At 45.3% G+C, this 25,898-nt stretch overlaps 2 protein-coding genes across 13 annotated transcripts in view; one reads left to right on the forward strand and one right to left on the reverse strand.

Annotated features, from left to right (window-relative positions):
• The window catches only part of PPL (periplakin), a 60,998-nt gene extending 45,573 nt beyond the window's left edge, over positions 1 to 15,425 (forward strand). The window contains exons 14-22 of the mRNA XM_038419464.2: positions 150 to 307; positions 1,238 to 1,416; positions 1,500 to 1,638; positions 2,914 to 3,107; positions 4,297 to 4,447; positions 4,950 to 5,033; positions 5,834 to 5,950; positions 11,031 to 11,123; positions 11,806 to 15,425. Coding sequence (XP_038275392.1) covers positions 150 to 307; positions 1,238 to 1,416; positions 1,500 to 1,638; positions 2,914 to 3,107; positions 4,297 to 4,447; positions 4,950 to 5,033; positions 5,834 to 5,950; positions 11,031 to 11,123; positions 11,806 to 14,469 — 3,779 coding nt within the window. The 3' untranslated portion in view covers positions 14,470 to 15,425. The remainder of the gene's footprint in view (positions 1 to 149; positions 308 to 1,237; positions 1,417 to 1,499; positions 1,639 to 2,913; positions 3,108 to 4,296; positions 4,448 to 4,949; positions 5,034 to 5,833; positions 5,951 to 11,030; positions 11,124 to 11,805) is intronic.
• A 1,050-nt stretch (positions 15,426 to 16,475) lies between these two features.
• UBN1 (ubinuclein 1) overlaps positions 16,476 to 25,898 on the reverse strand; it is a 35,399-nt gene continuing 25,976 nt past the window's right edge. For 4 of the 12 annotated variants that reach the window (XM_043493456.1, XM_043493453.1, XM_043493455.1 and 1 more), the window contains 4 exons: positions 25,014 to 25,064; positions 23,977 to 24,229; positions 23,543 to 23,632; positions 16,476 to 18,840 (listed from right to left, as the gene is read on the reverse strand). In XM_043493456.1, coding sequence (XP_043349391.1) covers positions 18,788 to 18,840; positions 23,543 to 23,632; positions 23,977 to 24,229; positions 25,014 to 25,064 — 447 coding nt within the window. In that variant the 3' untranslated portion in view covers positions 16,476 to 18,787. The remainder of the gene's footprint in view (positions 18,841 to 23,542; positions 23,633 to 23,976; positions 24,230 to 25,013; positions 25,065 to 25,898) is intronic. The other 8 variants (XM_038420295.2, XM_043493457.1, XM_038420296.2 and 5 more) reach the window with 3 other exon arrangements.

The following is a 25,898-nucleotide window of genomic DNA, read 5'->3' on the forward strand; positions in this document are numbered from 1 at the left end:
CCAAGGTCCAAGGGTTGGGGGCAGGATTGCGGTAGTAGGAGCTGGGGTTTTGGTTTTCACCCAGCTCCCTCCCTCCCTCCCCCTCTCCCTCGGTCTAACCTTGCCCCTACTTCCTATGGCCTCTAACTCAACATCCTCTGGTTATCTAGATGCTGCATCCATGCAGGTGCGCCAACTGCTAGCGGGACTGGAGAAAGTGAACAGCGACCTAGACAAGCAGGAGAAGGCAATAACAGCAAACCTACGCCCCCCACTGGAGCACAGCCGGGCAGTGCAGGACAGTGCTGAGCGCTCAAAGGACCTTAAGGTAACAGACATGGAGAAGAAAATAGGGAAGGTCATTTGCCCACTTCATAGGCTAATTACTGTAGTAAGAGCCATGAAAGCAACCTTGGCACAGGAAACACCACAGCAGAAAAGCCAGCTAGAGAATCGCTCTACGATTATAAAGGGATCATTTGAATGTCTCTTTATTCAGCTACCAACCTCATGGCTGCCAATGCACAGCTACAAGCCTAACTCTATAAAACCCCTCTCCCCTGTATTAGGAAAGAAAAGGAAAGGTACCAAAATGTCACTATTCTTAGATGCAATTGCTCCTCATGCACCAAGTCCCAAAAGCATCATTGCTTGCATGCAATTAGATGGCTTCTCCTTTTCCATTAATAGCCCTGGCAGATTCCTTGAACATACAAAGCAAGCCAAGCTTCTTGCTCTGAGTGATGAGACCCCTGCCACTGTCTTTGCAGGAAATTCAGATCTCTCTTCCCACCGTGATGCAGTCAGAAAGGAAACACCTAGTAAGATAAAATGGCCATAACATAGCTAGGGGCTATTCGTTATGGGCCTCAGTGTACAGAAAGAATATGAATGGGATAGAGGTAGGGGACACAGTCTTGAACGTTAAAATAGGGTGGATGAGGGAATATTGGATGCTTGGGTCCAAAACCCTTAACACAGTTTGTAGTTTCATCCCTGCATCACAATGGCATGATCCTACAAAGAAATGCCATCCTGGAGCAACTATGCTGCTGTTTAATCCTCAGTGCCCTCAAGAATCACCACCTTGTCTCAACAGGCTGAGACCCACCTGGCACAAAAACATATCTGGAACAGGGGGCCTGCCTCAGTGCAAACCTCCCTGCCGGCCCAAGGCAGCCAGGAGCTGCTGCCTTGTTCGTCATCCAGTCGCTAGAGCCCTGTTCATTCTCTGTAAAGGACTTTCTTCTCATTGCAGAACATCTGCAATGAGGTTCACTGCATCGAGCCTGAAAAAGCAAAGAAGATCCAGGAGTGTGAGGCTTTTATTGACACAGTGCCCAACACTGGCAATGCCACCTTGTTGAGGAACAAGGTAGAGGACACCAAAAAGAAGTACGACCAAGTGGTCCAACTGCTTGGTGCTGCCCAGGAAAAGTATGTTATAGCTCCCGCTGGGCTTAATCCAGACTTTTCAGTGGTGGCAGAGGAATGCAGTAACATTCTTCTTGTATTTACAGGGTGGATGTGGCCAATTGTCTTGAGAAGAGCCTTCAGCAAGGCAGAGACCTGCTGTCTGCATATGAAAACAAGCTGGTGACGGAGGATACTGTGCCAGAGGAATTGCAGGCCCTAGATCACAAGAAAGAGGAGCTCTTGGTAAGTGGTTTCTTCAGCCGGTTCTCTAACCTACTGACATGCTCAATAAACAGACACACACTAGAAAACCTGGCCCAGGCGTCTGCTCAAGGGACCAACCAAAACACCAATAGGTTAGTGGAGATGATCTTCAACAAAGGTGGAGAAGACTTGGACTCGTTCCATTTTCATCAATGTGTCTGCAGTCCTGAGACAGGAGGTTGCTTGACAGTGGGTGGTCTCTGTACAGACTTCATTGGAGCACAAGGGATTCTCAGCACAAGGTGCTCATGCACGGGGATAGGCACCAATGTGCATCCCTTAAATGAGCGCCCCAACTCACCAAGCCAAAATTCTAATGCCTGGCAGGCACTACTGACTTGACTATAAGGCTACCACTGGAATTTGGATGACAGAATTGCTCAGGGACCACACAGCTGAGTAGCAACCTCTGGGTCCTAGTCAATGGGCATCCATCAGAAAAGTCACCTATCCCAATCTGCATCCTTGTGGGTAAGCTCAATGCAAAGAACTCAATGGGCCGGTGCCTGACAGCCTCTAGAGGTGTCTCTCAGGAACAGGATGCAGGTAAGCATGCAAAAGCTATTGCAGTGACAGGGACGAAGGACTTAAATCTTCAGCACTTTTCACAAACACTGTTACCTTAAAAATTAAGAAAAGGGAGAAGTCAGGATAAGAGAAGTGGTTTCCTCCCCAACAGATCTACTGGATGGCTCCTAGCCTTTGTCTAGAATCCCCAGGCCTGAGTGTCACCCTTCCACAGCCAGGACACAGCACCATCTGTAGCATTAGCACAAGCCTGGCCATCCTCTAACATCGCTCGCAATGCCGATGCTGGGTGCTGCTGGAACAGAAGGGCATTCTGATGCAGAGCACCACATCCATTTCACTGGAAGCAGGCCGAGCACTCTTCCTTCTTGCATCCATGGTCTTTGCAGGGCTGGGCAGCAGTCCATCACTTAGATCAAAAGAAGGATCCTGCATACCGACAAAATTTTGGACTGAGCCAAGCCTTTCCTAACTGGTTTAACCACAACAGCTGAAGTAATATTTGCCATGCCCCTCACCCTACGAGTCATGATCTGGGTGCAATTGGATGGGGTAGCAAAGAATTTAGGAGTGAAAGGGTTAGAGAAGTAGGAATGCAAGGAACACTCATGAGTGACCAGCGAACGTCTCTCTTTAAAGCTAGAACCGCAGCTAAGCTATGTCAGAGAGATACTTGGTGAAAGCCTAGGATCTAACAATCCTATCATTCTCCTACTCCCATTCCAGGCCATGGGCGTGGAACTGCAGTCCAAGAAGTCTCTGCTTAATGAGGCAGAGCAGAATTTGCAAAAAACAAAGATGTGCTCCAGTACCCTTGCCAGCCGCTTTCAGGAGCACTGCCCTGACCTCGAACGCCAGGAAGCTGAGCTCCACAAACTCAACCAGCGCTTCAACAACCTCAGCAAGCAAATTGACCACAGGTGAGGCTCCAGGACAGGCTGTTGGCTGAGCACTGGAGATACAGGTTAGGAGAGGGAGTCCCTTGTCTCCTAGCACATGGATTTTTACAACAGAACACAACTGACAGGAATGGAATCAAATCTGGAGGAATTGCAATATAGTCCCTAGGGATACAGGGATGGGTGATCAACATGGATGCATCTAGGGCTGATGGGAGTTTGGCATTACAGGTCTAGGGAAGGAGGCATGGATGGTTCTTCAGCATGGGTAGGCTGAGCAGATCTGGGTGGCCTTTGGCACTTCAGTCTCCACTACGAGAGCACTTGAGTTGTTATAAGATTGACCAGTTTCTCCACAAGGGCTGAAGGAAGGATGAATGAATTCCCCTCCAGCACAGCCTCTCCCTCCTGCCTCTGACTATGTGTCCTCCCTTCACTGGCCTTCATTTCCTTTCCACATCAAGATCAAGCCCCTTCAAAGCTTTGCACGTATTTGTCCTTACCCACCTCCTGCTTCCTTTACCTACACTCCACTCTCACTCCCTTCCTCTTTCACCCACTCTCCACTACCCAGCCGCCTTCACACTGTGCCAGACCCCTGACAATTTCCAAGCACTTGCTTGCCACATACTCCACCACCCAATGATTCCCTTAATACCCAACTAGGCAATGACACTGCCTATGCTGGCCCCACCCCACTGCTTGCTTTGACTTAGTCGGGTCTGTGCTCTATTGCATGCACATCTTTGGATTCTAAGATTCTCAGGACACAGACATTTTTTGGGCTGGCTCATTGTACGCTGCCATGACCATCGATAGTTATATTCCAATGTCACCGTGGATTCCACCGCATCCTCCGAGCTAATCATAGTGTCATTTGACAAACTGTTGGTGCTTGGGGTCCATAATAGACCGGTGAAATATGGGCCGTGTATAGATTGCTTTGTTATATACAGCACAGCTGAATTTCACAACCCTCCGCCCTGACCTAGACCTGCAAGCAGAGGAAGGAGTATAAAACCACGGCATGTTTTAACATGACCTGAAGAAAAGACCTCCTAGGAAATACTATGTAGGATCCTGCAGAAGACGACTCTTCCTGGGGGAAAACTCAGGCCCCAAGTTTGTGTCTGTGGGAGGGGTGGGACCAGAGACATTTCCAGAAACTGTACTAGCTTGGGAAGTATTACATCTCATATCCCCCTTGCAGATCTCAGACCCTGCAGAAAGCAAAATCATCCTATTCTACCTATCGCTCCGGCTACAATGAAGTCAACCAGTTTCTTTGTAACATTCCGAATTATGAGCCACAGGAGACGGACAACATCGAACAAGTGGAAACGAAGCTGAAGAACCAAATGGTAATTCCTTCTCCTCTGAGCCACATACTGCGGGGAGCCTCTCAACATCTTCCCCACACTTCATATTCAGAGTCACCAACATTGATCAGGACTGCTGCATGGGGAGAGCCAGCAATTGCTACAACAGGGGTTAAGGATAGAGTGGGGGTAAATATGTCCTTGTTCGTTTGATGAAGTGTTCCTGCTTAGCTAATACAGAGGTAGGGCACTGGAAGTGCACCTCAATCTGAGAACTAGTGCTGTCCTTAATACAGAATTATTCAGTGCTACTGCACTTTGCCCATGACTACTACCCTGGGGGGGACATGTCCCACTGGGAGGAGATCCCTCCAATGAGCCAGAAAATAGGTGAGAGGCAGCTGCACCCATTCAAATCATGTTCAGAGAATTGAGGAAACAAAAGAATTCAGACCATCCCCCCTAGGTGTAGCTTTAAGTGGAGCCTTCTAAAATGCCATAGTGCTTGGTCCATGCTTTTCCTGTGCTGTTTGTCTGTTTATAGACGCTGCTGGGTGATATTGCACAAAAGGAGCAGGAGGTACAGAAAGTCTCTGCTGATGCCCAGTGGTACCAGCAGGCAGTGAAGGTAAGGAGTGTGATTCTGTCACCAGAGGCGTTTTCAATAGACTCAGACTTTAAAGTCAGAAGGGACCATCATGATCTAGTCTGAACTCCTGCACGCTGCAGGCCGCAGAACCTCCCCCACCCACTCATGAAATAGACCCCTTCTGGCTGAGTTACTGAAGGCCTCAAATCATGGTTTTAAGACTTCAAAGTTAATGAGAATCCACCATTTACGCTGCTTTAAATCTGCAAGTGACCCATGCCCCAGGCAGCAGAGGAAGGTGAACTCCCACCTCCCCAGGGTGTCTGCCTGTCTGACCCAGGGGGAAATTCCTTCCCAAACCCAAATAGGGGAGAAGATAGCAATGGCTGCCAAAAGCAAACCACTGCGGCCCAGTGACGGAGCAAAAGGATGGGGGAGGTAAGGACAGCTTAGTTCCAATCCCTGCTCTCACAGCAACTCCCTCTGTAGCCTTTGTCCTGTCAGTTAACATGTCTGTCTCAGTTTCCCTGTATGTAAAGGGGTCAATTCTCCCTCTTGAAAATAAGTGGTTTTAAAGCACTTCATATGAAAGTCGCAGTACAACCACAAAGGTGCATTAGCAGGATAGACACGACAGGCAATGCCTGAACTGGAATTCCCAAAGAGATAGAAAGGTCTCACTGCTGTTGCAGTAGATCCCATCATTCTAAATTAGCTACTTAAAAGATGACAAAGGGTTGGTGTACGGACAGGTGAAAGTTTGGGTCCATTCACAAGCGGTGAGGTGCATAGGTCAGGAGGACCTGCATCCTCACCTCTCTATCACCACTCTCCTACAGGACTATGAACTGGAAGCGGAGAAGTTACGATCCATTCTCGACCTGGAAAATGGACGGAATGGCTACATGAACAAGAGACCCAGACTCCAGTCTCCAGCTGCCAAAGTGAAAGAAGAGGTAAAGCCGTGATGGGGTTGAGAGAAGCTAAGGCCAGGATGTGGCTTTGAGGAGCCATCAGTGATTGTAAGACATGATTTTCACTTCTGTGACCTCAGCCTCATTCAGGGTTGGGAATTCTTCAGCACCATTAGTGGATCAATTATCTAGCATCCCAAAGATTTTTGGGAAGGGTGAGAAAAAGGTACCTGAGCCTGCACTTTGTTCCAATGAAATCTTCCCCCTAACAAGACTTTCAGCTGGAACGACAGGTTTTAGGGGCTAAAATTCTTGGTGTATGCTATAGATATTATGCAAAGACCATGCAAGTTTTCAAGCTACTTTATACCTGTATAACCCACCGTTTGGCTTTCTTAGCTCATCCTTCGTCGTATATTGCACCATGTAACTGAAGTTGCCCACATGAGTCCCCAGTTGTCCTACCTGTTACACATGTTTGGTAGAGCAGATTGCAGAAAGGGAAACTATTGTTCTTCTTTGAGTGATGGCCCCTCTTGGTACTCCACATGTGGAATACGCAATGGCTGTCCACTGGCCCACACAGGTGCTGTAGCTCTCATGCTTCCAACCAAGGACATAAAGGGCAGTGCAGGCTGATTATGCCCAGGTCCCAGGATTCAAAAACTGTTTCCTGCCCTCCTTCCTCTTCTGTGAATGACAAACATCAGTGCTGCCTCTACTGTCTGGCTGAGGCTCATATTTCTGACAAGTGCAGCATCTGCCTCGCTCTTCTCCCCAGAACTCATGAGGATCGGGAACAGACTCAGAAAACACCTCCTGGAGAAGGCAATGAAGCCCCAATCAGATGTGGATCAGACACTCCTCACCTTCACTCCTCTCAGCAGGCAGTGCCTCCCTGAGCACAAGCTTGGGAACAGAGGCTAAGTCTGATAAGCCTAAAGAAAAGGCTTTACAGGAAAGTAAGGGGCACTCTCATAGACAGACATAGAGGACTTGTCCTTAATAAGCCAGTCCTAAAAAGAAGGGATCCCTCCCTGACCCCATCAGAGTCGAAAGAGCCAATGTGCATGGGTACTAAGGTCTCAGTTCCAACTGAATCTTCTTGACAAGAAGGAGGCTGCATGCAAGGGTATGAATCCTATAGTTCCAGCACTTGCTCCAGTGGTGAAGATGAGGTATAGATAGCTCGTAGTGCTTCCGTCCACTTCAGGAACTCAGATAGCAATGTGGCCCCAAAGGGTGACTAGAGAGGCTCCAGGAATGGACTCTCCTCATACTCCAGGATGGTTGGAGAGGTCTTCCAGGGAGATGTACATCTTTCCTTCCCCCCAGCAAGTTCACTGCTCCTATTAGGTCCTATATTCCAGGACATTGTTCGCAGCCCTCAACATGAAAGATCCGTATTTTCATATGGATATCCAGCCAGCCCATAGGAGGTTCTTCAGGTTCCTCTTCAACCAAGACCATTACCAATTCAGAGTCCTCCCCTTCAGTCTGGCCACAACATCCAGCGTGTTTACAAAAGGTTTTTCCAGTTGTGGCTGCTTGGATGAGAAGAGAAGGATTTACCGTCTTCCCGTACCTTGATGACTGGCTTCTCAGAGGCAACTCCTACAAGGAGGTCCACAGGGCAACCCGTGTTCTGCTCAGCACCACAAGGAGCATAGACATCATAGGGGCAACACGTTACACTTGTACCGAGGTCGAGTCTATCTACTTCTCAAAACATTTGAGCACTTTCATAACCACGTCACTCTCATACCCAGGATGTCACTCAGAACTTGCCTTTCCCTCCTTTGCCACATGGCTTTCATGCACACGTGATGCCATTCAACAAGCTACATCTAGAATGCCTACGGCCTTGCTTCTCTCAGTGTACCCCCCAGAGAACGGCATCATAAATGACAAGGTCACAATTCTGCCCAAGAATTAGGACTCTCTTGTCTGATGGACAAAACCAGAAAAGGTTCAGCTAGGTGCCCCTTTCCTCAGACCAACACCCGAGGCACCCACCATTACCGATGTCCCCCTCTTGGGTTGGGGTGTGCACATGGACCATCCCATGGCACAAGGCATCTGGACCCCTTGGGAGACCAGAATGTACATAACTTACAATGGTTATCAGCAGCTTCATCATACTTACCCAGGGTGCAAAATTCCCTAGTGGACTGTCTGAGAAGACACTTTCCTGAAAACCACTAATAGGAGATTCATGATTTGGTTCTCAGCGACATCTTCGCTCAATGGGGAATGCCAGCTTGGGACCTTTTGGAAGCTTCCTCAGTACTGCTCCAGAGCAGTCCTGGGCAAAGACTCACTGGGAGATGTCCTCCTGATGTCAAGGAAGGGTGGCCTAGGCTATGCTTTCCTTCCAATTCCTTTGTGGATAAAGCCCTGATTTGCTGCTTAATCACGATCACGTCATGTGGAACAGCACATTGCATTTGGCATTGTGCATGCCATCTGTCATGATTTTTTCCCCTACTGTAAGTTGAGGGGTACATTTGACAAAATGTCAGCTCCTAAGAAAGCAAAGTTAGATGTCCGTTCATTTCACTTAAAGCAACATTAGGTGGCTAAGTCGTGGCAAGGTTTTGGTGCGCTTTGTAAACTGTTTTGATGCTATCAAGGCGTTTTTGTCGGAAAAAGGACAAAACTACCCTGAACTGGATGATGAATAATGGCTGTGTAAGCTCATGTTTCTAACTGATATCACCGCTCATCTAAATGAACTCAACCTCCATCTCCAGGGTGCAGGGCAAACGGTTCTGGATCTTTATGAAACTGGAAAGGCATTTGTTGTAAAACTAGAAGTTTTTTCCTCGGGATATTCGAACTTCGACTTTCTTCTACTTCCAACACATAAAAGAGCTATCAACACGTTGCACTGTCAGTGTCGATGAGATTGGAATGTACATGCAAGAACTGGAATCAGAATTTTCTGACAGATTTCAAGATTTTCAGCAATTTGGCCCAGTGCTTTCTTTTCTAATTAAACCTGAGAAGTTCAACAAAAGCGACTTGGATTTGTCTGTATTTCAGAAGATGGGTGTTGAAGATTTCGAAATGCAGCTCATTCAGTTAAAAAGCTCAGAATTGTGGGTATCAAAGTTTGGAGATCTGCAGAGTGCACTTAAAGCTACCGAGAGAGATCATGGGGCCTCTATTCTGACCCGCTGGACGTCCCTGCCAGTGAAATTTAACTGTTTGAAGAAAACTGCATTTACAATGCTTTCAGCATTTGGATCCACATACCTGTGTGAACAGGTATTTTCACACACGAAATCTGTCCTCTGTCCCTCTCGGAGCCGGTTAACAACTGATCACTCAGAAGCCTGTGTGCAGCTTAAACTATCCAAATACATGCCAGACATTGGAAAACTCAGCAAGGAGAAGCAAGGGCAAGGATCACACTACACTGATAAAATCTGCATTTTAATTTAATTTTAAATTAAGCTTCTTAAACATTTTAAAAACCTTATTTACTTTACATGCAACAATAGTTTAGTTCCATATTATAGAGAGAGACCTTCTAAAAATGTTAAAATGTATTACTGGCACGCGAAACCTTAAATTAGAGTGAATAAATGAAGACTTGGCACATCGCTTCTGAAAGGTTGCTGACCCGTTTTAATGCAACACGGGGGCAAATTTGCACACCCAAATCAGGAGTTGCTGCATCTTAGAGTATCTACTTACCCTTAAGTCTTCAGGTATTACATTTGCAGTCAGCGCTTTCCGTCCTCCAATGGATAACCATACGATCTTCACACCCACATCACATCTAGATTTCTGAAGGGGATTTTCAGATCCTTTCCACCAGTGGAGAAATTTGCATCTCCCTGGAACCTCAATTTTGTTCTATCGTTTCTCACCAAGATTCCCTTTGAGCCACTGTCCACATGCTCTGTGACTCATCTGTCCATGACGGTGGCATTTCTGATAGCTATAATGTCAGCCAGAAGAGTCAGCGAACTGAGAGAGCTTATGGCGGGCCCACAGTATACTAGCTTCTACAAAGGAAAGGTCTCTCTATGCTCCCACCCTAGATTAATACCCAAGGTAGTTTATGAGTCAGGTCATCCACTTATCTGTATTTTTTTCCTAAATCACATGCCTCTGAAGAGAAGATTGCATGCTCTGGATCTTCGGAGGGCTTTTGCCTTTTATCTGCAAAGAACAAAGGAGGTTAGAAAGATATCTAAACTATATTTATCTCCACAGCAAAGTGATCAAGAGGTCAACCTATATTGGGCAGAGACTTACCAGCTAGTTGGTAACAAAGGATAATTCAAAATAGATGTCAGATTGTATTCCCCTTCCCTCTCCTCTCCCCTGAAGGGTTAAAGGCTCATTCCACCAGGGGATAAGCTACTTCAGCTGCATCTCTGAGAGACATACTCATACTAGAGATATGTAGGCTAGCTATTTGGAGCTCTTTGCATACCTTCCCGAGACATTATGCCCTGGAACAGTCATTAACTGCAGATATGGCTATGGGGACAGCAGTACTACAGTCAGTTATCATTTCTGCATCCTCACACCCACCACCTGTTTGACTACTGCTTGTTAATCTCCCACATGTAGAATACACAAAGGGACCATCACGCTTAGAAGAAATGGTGGTTACTTACCTGTAACTGGAGGTTCTTTTGAGATGCGTGGCCCCAATATGTATTCCACTACTCATCCACCCGTGAATTCATTACTCTGTCGTAAGAATAGGAAACTGGAGAGGCAACAGCCCACACCGCACATTATGCCCTCAGTTGGGAGCACAAGAAGAGCTACGGAGCATATGCAGGCCAACAGACATTGCTTCCAAGAAATTCTACACTCAGACCCATCGTGTGCTTGCGTATCCCATGTATGGAATACACATCTCAAAGAACTTTCAGTTACAGGTAAGTAACCTCTATTTCTGTGCATGGAACCTCTCGAACAGAACCCACAACACAATAAGATCACAGTAAGAGGGAAGGGTTTGAAAAAAACCCAGTTGCCCTGCCATACTTTCCTACCTGTCCTGCATGTCACCATTTGTTTTGTTTCTATTCAGAAAGTCTTGATTAACAGCTCTGGTTCCACTTCCTTCTCTGAATGCCTTTCTGTTTCACAGGAAGCAATTCTGGCTGCTAAATTCACAGAAGTTAATGCTGTCAATAAACAGAGGCTGCAGAACCTGGAATTTGCCCAGAATCTCCTGAGGCAGGTAACTGATGAATAGCAGGAATTGATTTAGCTAAAGATGAAACTAGGAGCTTGACCTTCTAAAACATGCACTGTGCCTCTTAAAAAAAAAAATCACAGCTGCTGGATGATGGTCACATCTGCACCACAGTGAAGGATTTTGGAGGTTTATGCATACATTAAAGTAGATTAACTTTATGCTACGCAATTTTATTCTACAAGAATATTTAATAAACAGAATTGCACATAGTTGTACATCAACTAGAAATAGATCTAGCTAATGTGTCACATCCTGGAACTCACCACCCAGAAGGAACCCAATTTGAGCCCACCCAATGACTTCATCACACTCCCGATTTGGTGTGAGGAAGTCTTAGGATGCACTAGTTGAATGGTTTTCAACTTTTTTCATATGAGCACCACCCATAGATCCCCTTCCCACATAGCCAGACACATTTTCCATGGAGTAGTATGAGAAGGATGGGGTGGTCATGACCCGTGGTTAAGAACCCATGCACTAGTTTGATGGAGGGACATGTACTTGCTAATATGCAATATTCAATCATTTCCAATGGACCTCTCCACTAGAGTTTGAAGTTATCCCACAGTAGTTTTACCATTTTGATGCCGAAGATAGGTACACCAACTAGTGATTGCTAATGAGAAAGGTTGTCCTTACCATGCACTCTTTATTTCACTGACAGCAGCCAGAGGTACAAGTGATGCAGGAGTCTGTCCAGACTAGCAAGTCCGAGAGGCCGCAGGAGGAAGTCTGGAAAATAATGAAAGAGCTGGATGACGAGAGTCAACGTCGACAGCAGCTAGAGGGGGAGATCAAAACCATCCAGAACGACATCCTCCATCTACAGAAACAGAAGCCCCAGGAAACTGTGCTGAAGAAGGAACTGCTGAAGAAAGTGCCTGACCCTCAGCTAGATGAGAGCTGCCACAAAATGCAGCAAAGCCTGGCAGAAGAGCAACGCAAGAACCAGGTGCTACAGGATGAGCTGGAGGCCCTAAATCTGAAGCTGCGAGCCCTAGAGCATGAGAGGAGGGAAGGGGGCCAGGAGTACATCGTTAAGGAGGTCCTGCGTATTGAGCAGGACAAGGTACAAGCGGATGAAATCCTGAAATTGAAAGAAGAGCTGGAGGACCTCAAGAGGCAGGAAGGAACCAGAGAAAATGAGGTCACGCTCCTGCGCCACCAGATCACTGCGCTGTCTGATGAGAAGAACAAAGAGGAGGAGAAGGTTACTGAGAAGGAGGTGGTGAAGCTGCAGAATGACCCTCAGCTGGAGGCAGAGTTCCAGATGCTGCAGGAGAATAAGGAAAGGGAGAGCACCCTGAGGCAGAAGCAAGAGGAGGAGCTCAGCTACCTGCAGGACAAGATGAAACGGTTAGAGAAGGAGCGAGCCATTGCAGAGGGCAAGATCACAGTCAAGGAGGTGCTGAAGGTGGAGAAAGATCTGGCATCAGAGAGGGAGGTGAATGAGCTCCGACGCCAGTATGAAGACGAGAAGTCCAAGGGCCGTTCCAACGAGAGGAAGAAGGCTGAGCTGCTCAGAAAGATCCAGGTCCTGGAGGAGGAGAATGCTAAGGTAGTTGTCCAAGAAAAAGTACGTGAGATAGTGCGCCCAGATCCCAAGGCTGAAAATGAAGTAGCCAACTTTCGTCTGGAGCTGGTGGAGCAGGAGAGGAGATACCGAGGTGGGGAAGAGCAGCTGAAGAGCTGCCAGAATGAGCTGGCTTACCTGAGGAACAGAAGCGGACAGGTGGAGGTAAAAGAAATTATCAAGGAGGTCATTAAGTATAAGACTGATCCTGAGACCAAGAAGGAACTGCAGAGACTCCGGGAAGAAATTGTAGACAGGACCCGAGCGATTGAGAGAGCTGATCTGGAGATCTACCAGCTAAAGCAAGAGATTCAGACCTTGAAAGACACCAAACCTCAAGTGCAGATGAAGGAAGTCGTCCAAGAGATACTGCAGTACCGGGAAGACCCCAAGACCAGGGAGGAAGCAGAGTCCCTGAGAGCTCAGCTAGCAGAGGAACAAAAGAAGCAGATTGACTTGGAGAGGGAGAGGCTGCTCCAGGAAGAGAGGATCAGACAGAAAGAGGAGGAACTGTCACAAGTGAAGGAGAAAGTAGTCCAGCAGGAAGTGGTGAAGTTTGAGCAAGATCCTGCCTTGAAAGCAGAGATCAACTCCTTCTCTCAGAGCATTGAGAGTGAGCTAAAGCAGATAGACTCTCTGCGGGAAGAGCTGCGCAAGCTGCAACGGAGGAGATCTGAGCTGGAGCGCCAGTTGGAGGAGCTCGAGAAAGAGAGGCAGGCCCGCAGAGAGGCTGAATTTCAGGTGCAGAGGCTGAAGGTCAGGCTGAACGAGCTGGAACAGCAGGAGAAGGAGACAACAGAGAGAGTAACTGTGAAACAGAAAGTGATCCTCCAGCAAGACCCGCAGCAAGAGAAAGAACACTCTCTCCTCAAGCTGGAGTTGGAGGAAGAGAAGCACCGAAGGCAAGTCCTGCAGGCTGAGCTGGAAGCCCTGAGGAAGAAGCTCCTCATGCTGGAGAAGATGGAGGTTAAGGAGAAAGTAGTCTTTTCAGAGAGCATCCAAGTAGATAAAGGGAACACCGAATATGAGATTCAAAAGCTGAAGAGCAACCTGGAGGAGGAGAGTCGGCATAAGAGGGAGCTGGATGCAGATGTCAACCGCCTCGAGGCCAAACTATCTGAGGTGGAGTTCAACAATTCCAAATCCTCCAAGGAGCTAGATTTCTTGAGGGAGGAAAACCACAAGCTCCGCCTAGAAAAGCAGAATCTTCTGCTGGAAACAAGGAGGTTACAGTCCGAGATTGAGCTCACAGCAACGGAAGCTCAGGATTTACGAAACATGACCCAGATTGACAGCAGGGTAAATCTGGACTCCAGATTCCAGACTTTGGAGAGAGAGCTGGAAGATCTCAAGAAGTTATCCAGCGAAAAAGATGCAGAGATTAAGCAACTTCAGAACCGCCTCAAGACAGTGGCCATCAAGAGAGAACAGAGAGAGAACCACTTGCGGCGCTCCATTGTGGTCATAGACCCCGACACTGGGAAGGAGATGTCTCCAGAGGAAGCTCACAAACTTGGCCTCATCGAATGGAGCTTGTTCGTCAAGCTGAAGGGCCAGGAATGCGACTGGGAAGAGATCTCAATAAAGGGACCTAGTGGGGAGTCCTCCGTGATCCTCGACAGGAAGTCTGGCAAAGAATTCTCCATTGAGGATGCCTTAAAGAGCGGAAAGTTAACCATGGCTCAGTACGATCGTTACCTGAACAAGGAAATGTCCATCCAGGAGCTGGCGGTACTTGTGTCTGGGAAGAAGTAGTTACAATGTTCCCTCAACTCTACACTGAAACTTTTTTTACAGCAGCTTGCTCAGAGCTGCACCACTTGTTACAAGTCCAGATTGCTGCAAATCCTTTACGTCTTCCGAAATGCTATAGCCTTTGCACGGTCCAACATGAGGCTGCCATGAAGTCATGCTGCTTGCTGCATCATCCATTGCATAAGAGCACTGCCACGCCAGAGGTGGAAAATGCATTTGTCAACATTACATTAACCTTTCTTCCCCATTACAACCTTACCTAGTTACTCACGCCAACTGAAAACAAACAAAATCATCTTCACGTCTGAAGTTGTTTAACATGTGCTCTCGAATTTAGCAACTGAAAGGAGAATGCATATCTCACTTCTCTCTAGAGGGTATCGCAAAGCTGTATAAAGAGCCACTGGAAAGAGACAAAAGGTCAAGACCACCCAGAATAGAAGAAGAAGCCTGGTAAGCCACCCACCTGTATGAAAATCTAGAGAGACACTACTATTATATACAGTGGAATGAATGATGGTATCTTCATCTGAGAAAGGCAGCTAAGTGCACAAAAAAAAATGAAATTTACATCTTAATTCATAGTCATGATACTCACATCTAATCAAAGCTGTTTCAGACGGACTTCTGTCACCTCAGTGCCTCTAATGCCAAAGGAGGGAACAAAAAGAATTGTAATTTGATACAGTAATTCCTAGATTAAAAGGAGGTATTTTCATATGACATCACCAGAAACATGTAAAGAGATGTCAATATATGTAGTAAAGTATGCTACTGTAACCTAATGCGGAGGTGCCTTCTGAACGGTCGTGCTTACCTCATGGTTAAAAGCCACTCATACCGATATTTTACTAACGTTACATTCAGCTATATGTATCATTTATTTGTGTAAGGGAATGGGAAATATGGGGAAATTCTATTTATAGTACAAAATAAAAATGCGGTGGTTTAAATCAGTTTATTTTTCCTTTTTAAATTGATGCCTGCCTTTTGATCTAATGCCTTAAAGGAACCCAAATTTCAGAATCAAAAGCGACCTTTCACCCAACACTTACATTTATTTTTTAATATAAGAAATATGCATGTTAATGTTGTACCTATATCTTTGGAAAAAAAAAAAAACACAAATTGCTTGTTGGTCAAGTTTACCGGCAAGAAAGGCATGCAGCTGATCATTAGTATGTTGCCCTGACCTTTGCAGCTACTGGAAAAGGCGAATTTCAGGCCAATTTCACTTTCAGGTTAGAGCTTCGGAATTTCTACCTTACCATGCAGCTCTGCTATGAAAAAAGGATACTAAAGGGAGCGCCTGTGGGGTTCCATGTTTATTGCATCATGGATTTCCTGATCCTGTGCGTTCAGTTTACAAGTGGAAAAGCTTTTCCTACAATCTCAGTCTGGGAGCTGAAAGGCAAGCTGGGTTTTTCCCACCTCACGGATCCTCCTGGGTAGTACAGGTTCTGCAGGCCAAATGCTGCCCTTAGTGATACCCACAGGGATGTGATCTTAATAATGCCCGAGTGCCACTTGTGCAATCCCACTGCTGTTAAGAAACTTACACAGGTGTAAGTGATTGAAACCTGGTACAGAGTTCTGCTCACTTTGCTGGAGCTCTGCTGACTCTACTCCGCAAGGCTAAGAGCACTAAAAATTTATTTTACACCCAACCCTGCTCCCACTGAAGTCAATAAGAGAGTTTTGCCATTGACAATGACAAGAGATAGATTGGGCCTTAGGTCACATTAAGCTAAAAGGATGGTCCCTCCCAGCAGATGTAACACACACAGGAACAGGTCTGTTGAGTAAGAAGATGTCATTCTACTGCAATGGCAATTTAAGAGAGTTACAGCCGTATTTTAAAAAGGACTTGGTCATTTACAAAGCATCAGCCAAAATGCATACTAATAATTAGTGACCCAATGAGTGGTTAGAGGCAGCAATATAGTCACTAAGATGATCTTCCAGTCAAATTACATTTGAAGAGAAGCCAAGAGACTGAAAAGACATTTTGGAAACTTTGAAACAATTTATTCAGTTGCTCTGTACAAGATTGACAGTTTTCACACCACCCCCATCATTGTCATCTAGACAGTCCCAACACTCACAACAAAAATAAAGTAAATAGCAGCTCTTACACACAACAGAAACTGCCATACTAAGTAAGTGCCGGTGGGAGGCTCGCCCCCCACCGTAAAGAAAATGGCTAACGTTGCCTAGTCAAGACAGAGATCCCAGATGTTCTTCTCCCCAGGGCTTGTGATCTCATTCCATATTTCTGCCTTGCCATGGCGGTTAATTCATTCACTCGTTCATTACAGCATGTAAAGAAAAAAAAGAAAAAATCCCACAGAATTTCCACCGAATAAACATTTCCCTGAGGCAAAGGCTTTGCTAAATTCCTAAAACGAGGGCATTCTGCTCCAGCTGCGACACACAAATGTGCATCCCAGCAGAAACACCAAAGTGAAAGCAAAGAGAGGGAGTGGAACCAGTACCTTGGGTTGCTCATTAAGGGCTGGGATCCTGCCAGGTGTTCGAATGCCCTTTCAGCTGCCACTGGCTTCAGTGGAAGTTGAAGTGCTTGGTACCTTTCAGGATTAGGTCCTATATGGGAACCATGCAACATCCACTGCTCAGAGTACTCTATCTTAGTAACTCAAATTCGGTCTTTGGCTCTTTTGCTACAACTGAGAAATATTTTCTTTTCTGTAAACAAATTTGAATTCTGAGCTGCATTTTTAAAGAAAAATACGAACAGTGAAGTGATCTTGAGAAGTCCTTTATCAGTTCCACTTCCAAACATGTGTCTTGGGTCTTACTAAAAATAGAGAAAACTAGAGCTACTATTGGCTGGCCCACTTGATTTCAGTACCCCTCCCAAAGCACAGGAAGGAATTCTGCAAGCTTTATTTGAAATACCAATCAATAACTTATGAAGCAGTGCTACTATCTCTGAAGTCCAGATAAATTAGACCTGGTTAAAGCGTGACCTGAAAGAAGGGAGATCACAACACCACAACTACAAGTCAATGGGGCTTATGATCTGAGAACCTCAGACTGCCCCTTCAATCTATGCAGGCATATCAAAGGGGACGTGCAGACAAAATGAAATCAACTTACTGGGCTAAAGCTAAAAATATACACTCAGATCCTAGCAGATGTCAATTGCTGCAGCTCTGACAAGTAAATGATTTTAGTGCAGAAGTCATCAAGGGGAGCAATATTCACTTGATTATCAGTGATCTTTGTTAATCTAGATCATCAGAGAGATCATTATTGAAGACCCTAGTAAAGAATGGCTTTAGGGGAGGGTCTGGAACCCACTATCACAAACTCAGATAAGAATTGGTGCTCTTGCTGGATTTGGTACTGGATTTAAAGTACCCAAGTCACCATTTAAGTCCAGACAGTGCAGCTTTTGATGTGCAACCATAAAAAGCTCTATTAAATAAAAACAGAATACATATTAAATACAGAGTGATTAAAAAAAAACTGAGGTGCACACAAAAAAACGGCCAAAATGGATGTTATTAGTCCATTCTTGCTCCACCATAAAAGGCACTGGAATTATGTCTTCCTATACATGTGACATGCTGAGAAGTGTTCCAATCAATCCAATGCATTCAAAGGTAATGATAAAACTGAGCACACACAAAAAAAAATCCCTTGAGAGGAAATAAAAATGTAGAATCAATGTCCGTGAGTGCATCTAGAAATGTCTCTCTAAGAGTCTTCATTCTCCTCCAGAGGGGAATATCAGGTGATTCATGATAGTCACCATAAAGGAAGTGCTAAGTCCTCTAACTAACTTGAGCACTGCTTTATAGCACAATTGAAAAATTAGGACAGAGTCAATGTCTTCGAAAAGCACTAGTAGTGCTTGAGTTATCCAAGTAAATCCAAAGCAGGAATAAGCACCTTTTATGTACTCTCCTGGGGAACCAAGGAAGTAACTGAACTCAGGTACTTGGCAGATTTAGACACAGGTGGGGGGAAATCCACCAAGGCTCTTGACTTTTTGAAAGAAAGATGCCCCACCAGTGTTTCCCCACAAGTTCTAGCGCTTGCCAGTGAGGACTGGCAGCAGTGAAACAGTGCCGTAAGTGCTTCTCTCACCAAGGTGTGGCACAAGGTGGCTCACTTCCTGCAGAGCTCCTCTCTGGATGCCACTGACCAAAAGTGCCAACTCAGTTTCTCCAGCTGCCATCAGGAAAAGAAAACAACGAACAGGTGGAAAGCGGGCCATCTGTATCCAGTCTTCACGGCTGACTCCTCTTGGTTTTTCCTGGGCTTGCATTAGCTTCCCCTCTTGCAGGCATCACAATTTTCGCTGCTGCACATTGGACCCTTTGCCATGAAGCTGAGACGCATCTGAAAAGAGAATGGAAAGGAAAAAAAAAAAAAAAAAGGGAAGAGATTTCAGTGTCACCATACCCCTAGGTCAATTGTTCCAGTGGTTAACTCCTCACAGGATTCTGTGCACAGCTGGGAGGCACCAAGATCCCACTGCATGTAAAAGCTATTGGGTCACCCAGCATTCAGACTAGAGCAGTGCTACCCCAAAGTGGTGGCCTGTGGACCAGTGCCAGTCCACAAGCCATTGGCTGTCAGTCTGCGCGCGCATTGGAAAAATAAAATTGCCAGTCTCCCACATCAGATAGTTTGAGATGCACTGGACTAGAAGATGCTGGGGGAAGATAGAGATTTTCATGGACAGGTGGTAACTGGGAGTGGTCTTCACTGTGCTTGTATATTACATGGTCTCTGGAAGCAGTAGACCTCTTCTATAGCCTTCCAGCATAAGCATCACCAAGGGCCACAGATGCAGGTAGCTGGGAGGAGGGAGCTGTTAGCCAGCTAGTCTAGCAAGCTATTCTCTCTTCATCAGTCCAAAGTAGCCACGGATAAGGTCACTTGCTAACAAATACATGATTTTACCGATTACCCAGACAACCTGGAAATTGTAGTTACTGAGAGTTCAAATAGGACTTTAGTTCATGGTGATTAGTGGATCTCTGCAACTATAATGAACTTTTTTGTACTTCTGATAGCCCCAAAGAAACTCACTGCACCACCAGTAGTTGGAGTCTGAACACCAGAGGTAAGGGAGAAGTAGAGCAAGGAAAAGGGGCTCCGCAGAGGAGAAGAAGTGACAAGAGAGAGACAGAGTTGAAGAAAGCAGAAAGTTTCCAATCGAGATTACACTAGCATCAAACTAAGGCATGAACTGGTGTATTTGAAATGCATAGCTTGGCAGAAGTGGTATTGGGCATGGGGGACTAACAATTTACCCTGTACTAGCTACCCCAAGGCAAAGAGGGTTTTGCAGATTCTAGAACGGACTCATGACACGCATTCTTTCAAAACAAGCGGCAAGTAAAGTTAGAACCACCACTGGGAGAGAAATACACGTGCATTTCCACCAACATGCAAATTGATGACAGCATGGCAAACACACACTGCAGGCCATTTGCTCAGATGCTTTTGGACAGCTGTTACACGCACTTTAATTTAGGATTCCATCAATTCCCAGCACAGCAGAGACATCCCAACACACTGCAGGCTATACAGTTTTCAGATGGCTACATCTGCATTACCCTAAAACCCAAACTTAGGAGCTGCTCCTCTCCAACATAAAGAAGATTTATTTCCACAGAGTTTGTCATAGTTTATTCCACCACACAGATTCATATATTTTAAGGCCTGAAGGAACCCTTATGAAATCATCTAGTCTGACTTCATGCATAACACAGGTAATAGAATTTTACTGAAAGATTTCTGCATCAAGACCATAACTTCTGGTTGAGCTAGAGTATATATGTTTATTTAAAGACATCAGGTGATAAAGAATCCACCATACCCCTAGGTAAATTGTTTCAATGGTTAACTCCTCACAGTTAAAACGGCTGCACCTATTGCTAGTCTGAAAGTGTCTAGTTTCAGCTTCTGGCCACTGGATCTCATTAGGCCTTTCTGTTAAAGAGCTATCTATCATCAGAAATCTTCTCCTCATGTAGGTACTTGTAAGACCGTGATCATAGATACTAAGGTCAGAAGGGACCATTCTGATCATCTAGTCCGACCTCCTGCACAGCGCAGACCACAGAATCTCACCCACCCACTCCTACGAAAAACCTCACCTATGTCCGAGCTATTGAAGTCCTTAAAATCATGGTTTAAAGACTTCAAGGAGAAGAGAAGCCTCCCTCAAGTCACCCATGCCCCATGCTACAGAGGAAGGCGAAAAACCTCCAGGGCCTCTCCAGTCTGCCCTGGAGGAAAATTCCTTCCCGACCCCAAATATGGCAATCAGCTAAACCCTGAGCATATGGGCAAGATTCACCAGCCAGATACTACAGAAAATTCTTTCCTGGGAACTCAGCTCCCATCCATCCAATATCCCATCTCAGGGGATTAGTCCTATTTACCCTGAATATTTAAAGATCAATTACTTACCAAAATCCCATTATCCCATCATACCATCTCCTCCATAAACTTATCGAGTAGAATCTTAAAACCAGATAGATCTTTTGCCCCCACTGCTTCCCTTGGAAGGCTATTCCAAAACTTCACTCCTCTGATGGTTAGAAACCTTCGTCTAATTTCAAGTCTAAACTTCCTGGTGGCCAGTTTATACCCATTTATTCTTGTGTCCACATTGATGCTGAGCTGAAATAATTCCTCTCCCTCTCCTGTATTTATCCCTCTGATATATTTATAGAGAGCAATCATATCTCCCCTCAACCTTCTTTTAGTTAGGCTAAACAAGCCAAGCTCCTTAAGTCTCCTTTCATAAGACAAGTTTTCCATTCCTCGGATCATCCTAGTAGTCCTTCTCTGTACCTGCTCCAGTTTGAATTCATCCTTTTTAAAACATGGGAGACCAGAACTGCACACAGTATTCTAGGTGAGGTCTCACCAGTGCCTTGTATAACGGTACTAAAACCTGCTTATCCCTACTGGAAATGCCTCTCCTGATGCATCCCAAAACCGCATTAGCTTTTTTCACAGCCATATCACATTGGCAGCTCATAGTCATCCTATGATCAACCAATACTCCAAGGTCCTTCTCCTCTTCCGTTACTTCTAATTGATGCGTCCCCAGTTTATAACTAAAATTCTTGTTATTAATCCCTAAATGCATAACCTTACACTTCTCACTATTAAATTTCATCCTATTACTATTACTCCAGTTTACAAGGTCATCCAGATCCTCCTGTATAATATCCCGATCCTTCTCTGAATTGGCAATACCTCCCAGCTTTGTATCGTCTGCAAACTTTATTAGCACACTCCCGCTTTTTGTGCCAAGGTCAGTAATAAAAAGATTAAATAAGATTGGTCCCAAAACCGATCCCTGAGGAACTCCACTGGTAACCTCCCTCCAACCTGACAGTTCGCCTTTCAGTAGGACCCGTTGCAGTCTCCCCTTTAACCAATTCCTTATCCACCTTTTGATGTTCATATTGATCCCCATCTTCTCCAATTTAACTAATAATTCCCCATGTGGCACGGTATCAAATGCCTTACTGAAATCTAGGTAAATTAGATCCACTGCATTTCCTTTATCTAAAAAATCTGTTACTTTTTCAAAAAAGGAGATTAGGTTGGTTTGGCACGATCTACCTTTTGTAAAACCATGTTGTATTTTGTCCCATTTACCATTGAAGTCACCAGTTCTCTTTTGATAGAGAGGAGATTTCTTCTTAGCAACACACACAATACATTTTGTAAGACTTGCTTCATTAAAAACAATGCTCCCTAGAGGATGTGGTTTTATCATCACAACATAAAGCAAAAGGTTTTTGTCTCCTGCATTATCTACATCACGGATACAGCTTACTAATTTCACCCACTTAGTCACTACAGGTGGACCCTGTTCTCTGCTCCTCCACATCGATTACTCTATTGTGTATTCATTGGAGAGAAACTGTATCTCAGCCAGGACTTGGATGATGGAGTGGGGAAGAGGATTGATGTGGGTTCTCATTAACGCACAGTGCCCACATCCTTTGCTCAGCAGAGGAACACATTCCTTGACAATAGATCACATGACACTAAGCTATGGTACAAGGCTAGATTAACTAGAGGTTCATCCACCCCCAGTGGCCTTGCCCACCAAAAATAAGCTGCCTCACTCACCCCTATACGTGGCACGTTGCTCAAGTGTGAAACACAGCAGCAGGAAGTACTGTCCTTCAGGACTGAATTGCATTAATAGAGTTATGTGGGGCATTGTCCAGGATTAAGAAAGCAGGAACAGCCGTCTATCAGGACTGAGCTGCACTTTCAGTGTTGCCCGGGGAAGTTGGCACAGCACTCTACACTTGGATCTTGATTCTACAAGCACCGACTGTATCCCTCTTCCCCCCTGCTCCCAGACCCATAAAATGCTACTGCCTTTATGTGGCTTTGCCATGTGCCACACAAGCCAGAGCAGCTATTGTTCTAATTACAAAATGACAGAGAAGGAAAGTCACCTGCTTCTCACAAATCTCCCATGGTTTGTGCTGGTTCTGAAGGTATCCAACTGGGGTTACAATGAACGTACTCACAAAAAGGTCACGTGACCAACACTAGGTTAAGCTGTGGCTGAAAGAGAGGCAGCTAACTAGCACGATATTATGCATGGGAGCAGTATTTCCTCCTGGAGATAGCTCAACAGTCTTTAGCTAGGTAACAGGTGACAATTCTCTATGCAACTAGCACATTTAATAGTAGACAATACTGGCAAGTTATGCAAAACTACATAAAGCTCTTAATCCTGGTTGAGTGGGCCTTTACCATGCACCAAGAACAGAGCCAAACCACTTGACACACTCAGAAATCCAAAAATGCACCTGGAGGAAGGGGTCTGTCTTTCCAGAATGGAAGATTTCTACTATCTAGTCAGCAAACACAGGACGTTAAGGACCCAAAATCTCATGAGGCTGGTGAAATGAAGCATCAGCAAAGACTACACTAGTAAAGACAACATTGAAGGCGGTGGTGCTTTCACCCCAAAATGAGGCATCCATCAAGGCGGAAGATGACTCACAAGGCACAAGACAAACAAGACTGTCTGACAAGTTACCTGGCAAACTCTGCGGTAAATGGGTGGACAGGGCAGAGTGTGGGAGTGGTGCTGCATGGTGCGGGCTGGAGTGCAAGCCAGCCAGAAGACCTAGAGAGAAAAACAAAGAAAGGAAGGGATGGGGGGAAAAAGAACAAATACACATTGAGGACGGAAACAAGGAGAGTAGCTGCAGCAGTTAGAGCCTGTAGCTTTGCCTCCAGTACTAGTTCTGCTGAACAGTGGAAGACAGGGATAGCTGGGACTTCTGAGCTAGCTATAGGTACATGCCTGAGGGCCTCCAAAACAACTGGCTTAAGACACAAACGCATGAACTACAAGCACAAAGCAACAACATGAGAGTTGGGCTCATATGCAATGGTCTAACACAGTACAGTCCTGATGCAATTCTTACAGCACAGGTATGAGACACACACACAGGGGAAAGCACTCACTGTGGCTGAGGCCATGGTGGAAAGTTCCAGGGGCAGGTCCTGTGACAATCGCATCCTTGGATACTCCTGCTTTGGGGGAGGAGTCCGAGCTGAAGGAGATGACGTGAAGAGGAAAGGAATGGATGGGAGAGATAATCCCCAGCGGGGTGGAGCTCAGGGCACCCGGCAGCTTTGGACTGCTGGTCTTGTAGGATGGAGACAGTACACTTAAGGGAGGAGAGCTGGTTAGCAACACAGCTCCACCGGTTCCTTTCTGGAAATGAAGCAGCAAAAGTTAGTCAAAATAGAAACATAATGGTACCTCTTCATCCTTCCCATTGGATGAGGAGAGCTCTGCCCCTGCCCATGCCCAAAGCCTCCTCCCCCATACACAGAATGCCTGCCCGCCAGATACCAGAAGACCAGCTCCATAATGCAAACAATCCAGTGTCTGGATGTTCTGTTTCTGGGAACAGAAGAACAATTACACTGGCCCAGACCAGCAGTCCATCTAGTCTGGAATCCTATCTGCAGCCATGAATTGATCCTTCAGAAGGTGTAACACTTCTATGATTGGATGTCATGCACGAACATTGCCGCATGGGAAGTTTCTTACTAACCTCTGGCTTATGTCCCGAAGCACAAGGGTTCATTTCCAATAAACTTGTATTCTTATCCTACCGTGTAACTGAAAATATTCTTCAGTCACATGCCTACTTCTCTGATGAATCCTACTTAGCTCTTGCTCTGAGTAATCTGCACGGCATAGAGCTCTAGAGCTTGATTAGAAACCAAATTGTTCAGTCCATTTAAAATGTGCTCTTTTAATTGAGTGGCGACCCTCTCTCAGCCCATCCCCTTCTTGTGTTATGAAAAAAGAATAGATACGAATGGCTGACTTGACAGTCGATTGTTATATGAAGGCATCTAGAATTGATAAGCTTTCTTCTGGGAGTGAAAACCACAGGGTTCATTGCATTAAACACATTAAGTAAATATGAGAAGTAGCTCCAGGATTATTTAATGAGATCCTACATTGGGTTTACTTTGCACAGTCCCTGAATTTTCAGTATGCTGCAGAATTCTGCACAGAACAGGCTGACCTGGATCTGGAAGTGGTCAAGGAGAAGCAAGAGATTGTGGTAGCTGGGTAGGTGACAATTAGAGGATTTTAGCCTCTGGGAAGGGGTGGAGGTAGTTTGAGTTTGTGAAACAAACCCATTTCAGTGTCCAGTTATTGATCAGTAGTGAAACAAGTGTTAATACTTAAATCTCTAAAGTGGGAGGATTTCAATCATGTTGAAGTCTGGAAAACTAAATTTGTTCTACTGCAACTTTAGATTAAAATGGATACTGAATTCAATTATAAATGCTGTCATGTTCAAATGCCACTACGGGGAGGGTACCTGTTTGAATTTTATAAAACTTCTGCAGGCAAAAAACAAAATCATGAAAATTAAGGCCCTGATCCTGCAAACACTTAAGCACAGAGGTAAATTTACTCACGAGTAATCCCACTGATTTCAGTGAAACTACCAACATGCTTAACTTAATGCTGCAAATACATATGCACAGGCTTAAAGGGCTAAAACTGTATTTTTTTAAAAAAATTCTCTTAGATCTACTCTAATGTTTTCCCAGTAGAACTATATTAGCACACTAGTAGGGCTTTGCCAGACAAGTGTGGATGCAGTTTATATTGGCAATAATATGCTTCTCCTGGCATAGCTTATTCCAGGCCCCCTGAACAAAATAAGCTACACCAGGAAAAGCATGGTTTTACTCGTGTAACTGTTTACACTGGAGACTTTTGCCACCACACCTATGTCAGTCAAGGTGTGAAGGGGTGTGATTCCCAGCTAATAGAGCTGTGCCAGCGGAAATTTGTAGTATAGAACTGGCCTCGGTGGCATAAAATCTTTGATACTTCAAAAAGCTTGACT

This window comes from Dermochelys coriacea, chromosome 10, assembly GCF_009764565.3.
Source record: "Dermochelys coriacea isolate rDerCor1 chromosome 10, rDerCor1.pri.v4, whole genome shotgun sequence".
Classification (NCBI taxonomy): domain Eukaryota; kingdom Metazoa; phylum Chordata; order Testudines; family Dermochelyidae; genus Dermochelys; species Dermochelys coriacea.